The sequence below is a fragment of the Hetaerina americana genome, unplaced genomic scaffold, assembly GCF_022747635.1.
Source record: "Hetaerina americana unplaced genomic scaffold, ioHetAmer1.1.p SCAF_3, whole genome shotgun sequence".
In the NCBI taxonomy this organism is placed as follows: domain Eukaryota; kingdom Metazoa; phylum Arthropoda; class Insecta; order Odonata; family Calopterygidae; genus Hetaerina; species Hetaerina americana.
Genome location: NW_027286874.1, coordinates 29,847,095 through 29,852,821, shown reverse-complemented (window position 1 = coordinate 29,852,821; position 5,727 = coordinate 29,847,095). Strand labels below are relative to the sequence as shown.

At 33.7% G+C, this 5,727-nt stretch overlaps 1 protein-coding gene across 2 annotated transcripts; it reads right to left on the bottom strand.

Moving 5' to 3' along the window:
• Nucleotides 1-3,751: 3,751 nt before the first annotated feature.
• On the bottom strand, nt 3,752-5,268 carry Phf5a (PHD finger protein 5a). 2 transcript variants are annotated; one of them, XM_071587451.1, is made up of 4 exons: nt 5,229-5,268; nt 4,794-4,997; nt 4,336-4,526; nt 3,752-3,955 (listed from the first exon to the last, which is right to left on the bottom strand). In XM_071587451.1, exons 2-4 carry the CDS (start codon nt 4,843-4,845, stop codon nt 3,866-3,868), a joined length of 333 nt encoding a protein of 110 aa, XP_071443552.1. In that variant the 5' UTR covers nt 4,846-4,997; nt 5,229-5,268; the 3' UTR covers nt 3,752-3,865. The 2 variants fall into 2 exon arrangements, with proteins under 2 accessions (XP_071443552.1, XP_071443550.1); XM_071587449.1 differs by lacking the exon at nt 5,229-5,268 and having other exon boundaries at nt 4,794-5,085.
• Nucleotides 5,269-5,727: the final 459 nt, after the last annotated feature.

The following is a 5,727-nucleotide window of genomic DNA, read 5'->3' as shown; positions in this document are numbered from 1 at the left end:
TCAAAATAAATACCCACAGATGGCAGAACATGTGCAACTCGAAAAAAATGTTGCAGGTTGTCCAACGTTACAATATTTCCTTTGCCAAACTAACAATATTGAACTTCGTGGGGTGGGTTGTGAAAAGTTTGTTAAAACGACTATTCAGTACTGATAAGTATTTAGGCCGAGCTATGAAATGACGAAATAACTGCGTCAAACATAAAGCCTCGGGGAATACATATAGGGATAAAATTATGAATTGATATGGTAAACGGAATAGTGCCAGAACTTCCCAAAACTTTTAGATGAATTTTGGGAATAATGATTTCCCAAAGAGATTAGACCCTCCTCATCTTGTGTGTTTTGACATTTACACTAGTTTCAAATACTTCAAGGAGCCCAATAATGCTAAATTGAACTCCCAATGCTATTAGTCTGCATAACTTAGTTAGAATATAAAATAGGCCAGTATCCTACAATAGGTAGTAATTTATGAAATGATGTGAAGCCTGTGGTAGATCCAGATATGCCTTAAATGAAATAGAGCTGTGAAGAATAACATTATAGAATTTCATTGGAAAACTTATTTGAGTTAAATAAATACCACCCCCTAATATCAGGATACTCAATACCCCACAGGCAGCCTTCAACCTTACTTAAAAGAATGTTTGATCATTTAATTTAGGGCTTATATTCAAGCATGTCATTTTCTTTTGAAATGTTGAACAAAAAAATATTACATCGGCAATGAACCTATGAAATCAATGGCTGACCATGTTGTCTTCATTCAATTAATCATTTTCATGCTTATCTAAGCTAAGATGCGATTTATTTAACGCCCAAATTATAGAATGTTCACATTGTGTTGAAACTAACAAACTAAAAATGATGTTTCATTTTCTTGCTCTCACCATACATCAATCTTCTTTCTACAGGTACATGAGCTTCGTGCCTATTAACCAAAGTTCAGTCTTCCCTTTTTGATCCACATCTCCTCTCTCTTTCAATTATACATGGTTGTGTAATTTATCATTGTCTAGCTGTAACCTGGAAAACTGTTCTTACCGACAGAAAAGAACCATTTCATGAACATCCATTATATGAAAATAAATTGGGGCAGAAGGGAAGGATACTGTATAAGAACAATGAAGCTCAGTTATAAACTTAGCTTTCGCCACAAAATACCAATTAGTTGGCGTTTCATGAATCACAAAAGCTTCAGACTAAACTAAGCCTAATAAATGAGAAAATTAAGTGATTTGGAGAAAAAAAGATAATAAGGGATTTTAAAAAAAAATCGGTTCATGTACAGCCTGAGGCTCACAGAAAGCTGAAAAAATTGAGTAGGGAAGAGTGAAAAAATTTAGTTCCAAACCAAACCACCAGAAATGGAGACTAGAGTGAAAATTGAAACTGGCATTGGGAATACTGAAGAGGGTGTAAAGCATACCCTAAATTATCACCAGAACTTAGTCATTCTCCAGAAAAATTACATGATTCACAAAAATAGTAAGCAGGAGTTCTCAAAATTCATACTGATCACTAAAAGAATTTAAATGCATACAAATGTAGCCAAAGAGCAAGATAATAGCTAACTTTTAATATGGAATACACTCAGAAATGCCTTTCCTCTGCCATTTCTTGGCATGTCCATCAAGAATGTGAAAACAATGAGGAATCACTCTCTACATAAACTATCAGAATTTGTTTGGTTCTGCTGAAGTTGAGAGCTTGGTTGGATTAGCACGGAATAACTCTTTGTCCTTTTATCTAGTTTTTGAATATTGGATGGTGTTGATTTGATGTTTCAAGGTAGGACATTAAAGATGGTAGATCTTGCAGGATGAGGCCTTGATTGGTACAGTGAGAGATATTTTTTTTCATATGTTATAATTACCTTAATCAAATTTTAAATGGGATTGTCCTCAGCATGGAATATATGGAGTTTTTCTTCGATAATTATAGTCCAGTGCAAATGATATGAGAGCAGAATTAATGCATTATACTTTTGTAAAAGTGGATGACCAGCAATTGGCAGTAGTAGCATACCTTTAATTGCTTGCTTTCAAAGGAAGAATGTTTAAAAGGCAAAATGGACATGGCCTTAAAATGACTTCATAAGAAAAATAAGACTGCATTTTAGCATACGAGTTTCAGAAAGTCAAGGGAAATGATAGGTAGCATAAATATATTAGTGGTAGGCTTTACAGAAATGTTGATGCAGGCTTGGCCAATTGCTGACCAAGAGACAGAATTTTGAAGATTACACAATTTGGTCTCTATTTACCGACAGGATAATACCTTGTCAGAGTATTTTATGTGAAAGTGTAACTACACCATTTTTTGACTGTATAGGTCATTTATGTTTAGGACAGAACTTATAGTATACATGTCGCATATATATTCATACATGGATCAACTTCTGTACCAGTATATGTTTTAATATGCCATGTATCACTAGGATTTGATAGTTATGGATGGAGGGTTTTCATGAAGAGGGGTGATCCTAGGATAGATCCGTTAAGTTCACCTTCCTTAGGATTGGAAAAGACTGTTGGTATATTGATGGTACGTATTTTGTGAACGGTTGTAGATGTGTATAAAAACATCTAACTAAAACTAAGGGCATGGCCATTCATCCCGAGAATTTCTAACCTAGAGTACAACAAGCTATGATATATAATAACAAAGGATACTGAAGTTATTTGAGATACTATGGTTAATATATTATTATCTAGTGCAATATGAATGCAGATCAGAGGGTGGAAAGTAAGTTACCATGGATGTTTGCAGAAGCAATGTCAGCAATTGTGATAGTATGTTGTGCTTCTAGAAACCTAGCGAGATGATTGTCAAACAATCAACCATATTTGGAAAACCAGGAATAGTTCAACCATTTTGGGAATATTATAAGAAGCCTTTCCTACAAACAGGGTGCACATCCTAGCTTAAGCTAAATTAGTAAATGGCCTTTGGCAAAGGTTGTGTTTATCATGCCCACTATAGGATAAGAAACATGCTTCTTTACTGTCTCGAACTTCCCATGTTCAATCCTCTTCTTAAAAGTTGTGACATGAATAACTTGTTGGTTTGATAGGAGAGTGTAGAGCTCACCTAATACTAAGCCCATTGGCAAGTGAAATTCACAGATGTATTTTGTATGTGATGTGGAAGTTTGTTTGCATGTGATGTGGAAGTGTGATTGTATGTAAAAATATTTAGTCTCTTATCTGTTTTTAGTAGTGCTCGCATTTAATTTTCGTTGTAAGAGTTATCTTTGACCTAACTCGACCGTTGCCACCAGGAAATTTGCCTAATTGCAACGTAATTGTGTAAATAAATAAATATGGTTAGGGGGACCGGCTCCTTTCCGTGTCATCTGCCAATGAACCTGACCCTTCAGTCATTAGCCCAGTGAACTATTATGCTCACGTAAGCTGATATGGGAAATTAAGCAAAATTATGGGAACACAATTTTTCAAACATAAAAAACACATGTCATTTGTATGAGAACCACAACATAACCACTTGTGACAGCAAATATGATGAAATTAGGATCAAAAAACAAAACGAAGGTATCAATTCATACTTTTTCCAGTTATTGTTCATAAAAACTTAAATAAACTTGGTATGATTTTAAAACTCCTACTCAAGTCAAGAATTCGGCATTTAAAAAACTTTAAATAAAACAAAACTGAAATAATTAATTAAATTTACACCAGATTGCTGAGATGAGGATGCAAAAGCACATAAACAATGAACCAGAGCACTCAGTACACACTTCACATTTAATATTGTTCGTATCACAATAAAACCTACATAGTTGTTATTCAAATGTTCATGAAGGACATGCAGAAAAAACTGTCCGTTGCTGGATGCAGAACTATCTCCTCTTGAATCCATATTTCTTTCTTTCATAAAACAAATCTGTTTTAGAGCTACCCAAATTTACAATTTTCGGGCAACCATCGCGCTGAAAAGAATGAAGAAAAACTACATCAGAATTGGTAATGAAATAAATAGCTCCGCTTAAAATGCATCGATATTCATTGAAAATGTCCATGCGAACACAACACAGATCTATAAAAGAGTTAGATGAACCTTGTTAGAACAATATACATAATTATGCTAAACAATGATAGCAAGAGAAATTTGATTGTTTACCATTAGAAAATACAAAAATTGTTACTGAACTTTTTATCCACTAAAAACACTATGCAGCTAAAATTAAGGCAAAAGTTCTGTCAAAACATGCTCTAACAGATTAAATTCAGAACGAAGAGCAATCGGTACCAGAAAAAAATACTATTAATGATTCAACCCTAGATCTCATTGCAAGCGTTATAAACTTACATCTTTTTCCTGGACGGTACATTCCTTACAGTAGTACGCATCAGATACACCAGGTCCTCCACATATAACGCAACGGCCTTGGTACGACCCATAGTTGCATTCATCACATATTCTAACTAGAGTGCATGGTCGTACATAGGAGTCGCATATTACACATTTTCCATCACATTTCTCACATAATCGTCCAATAGCTGTAAAGAAATGTAAATTAGCCAAAAAATGTCAACTATGCTGAAATATTACCTAAATAAATTTAATTGGAATAAATGCTATTCCAAAAAAGCAAGCCGGTTTTCTTCAAATAACAGTGCACGCTTAAAAGAATTCTGCTCAGTAAAATCCATTCCAACAATTTATAGAAAGTGTGCACGAGTTACCAAAACGTTAATGTTTATTTTTTTTAAATTGATAATGATCGATACACTTTCTGAGGCCGGAAAGGTTTTCTGAATACTTACCCACTCCCGGCTGTTTTCGACAAAAAATCAAGTCTGGATGATGTTTTGCCATTGTTACATAAAGAAGCCTTCCTTTCACCGAAAATTAGTGAAATTTAATGGTATCCGCAAAATACAATCCACTACCATAAATTGTGTTTACAACCGCCTTGATATAGTAATTCAATATTCATTTGTTTTCTGGAGATGCGAGAAAGCAAATAACTGTAAAAAGGCGTAAATATAGGAATAATATATAAATATTCCATCTATATACGTGGGTTAAAGATGGTATTAATAAAGCGGCGTGTCGCATTGGTGGTACCGTGATTTTTAAACAAATATCAATTAGCAGTCACTAATCTTGTTATTATAAGAGAAAAATAACTTAATTATTATCTCCAGTCAACTGTTTATAATATCTCAAAGTTATAAAGTAATACTTAATATAATTACGATTCTGGCATGTTACAGAAGTTACAAATAAATATCCAATAGTGCAATTTATGGAAGTCAGAAAATGTCATGTAATATCCATCCACAGAGAATCTAAAAATACTCTTCTTACAGCTCGCCTTCTTCCATCATGTTACGTGTAACCGATTTAGGTGCATCGTTTGACAATAAAATATGTTTTAAGTCTTATTTTTATCTTAAGCACATAAAATGCTAGATTACATTGACTGTATCTGTAAACATTTTAATAGCATTATTTCCTCAGAAACATTTAATTGATTATATAAGTGGCAGTACTTGGTGGCATAACTTAAGAGTTTACCAGGGCTATACCAATTAGATAGCTTCTAAGTAAGTAGATAAATAAGGTAATCTCAAAGAAAATAACTGGCTGCAGCATTAGCCTCTATTCCTAAAATTGCCCATTTCTCCGTTTCACTTTTTGTTAGATTGCATTATAAATTCTAAAAGAGGTTGAATAGAAACCAATTTTCAACAA

Excerpts from the sequence above, each read along its gene's own strand:
- Phf5a (XM_071587451.1), bottom strand. The coding sequence starts at position 4,845 with ATGGCAAAACATCATCCAGACTTGATTTTTTGTCGAAAACAGCCGGGA. Across the intron at positions 4,527-4,793 it reads TCGAAAACAGCCGGGAGTGG|CTATTGGACGATTATGTGAG; the intron begins GTAAGTATTCAG and ends ATTTCTTTACAG. Across the intron at positions 3,956-4,335 it reads GTACCGTCCAGGAAAAAGAT|CGCGATGGTTGCCCGAAAAT; the intron begins GTAAGTTTATAA and ends CATTCTTTTCAG.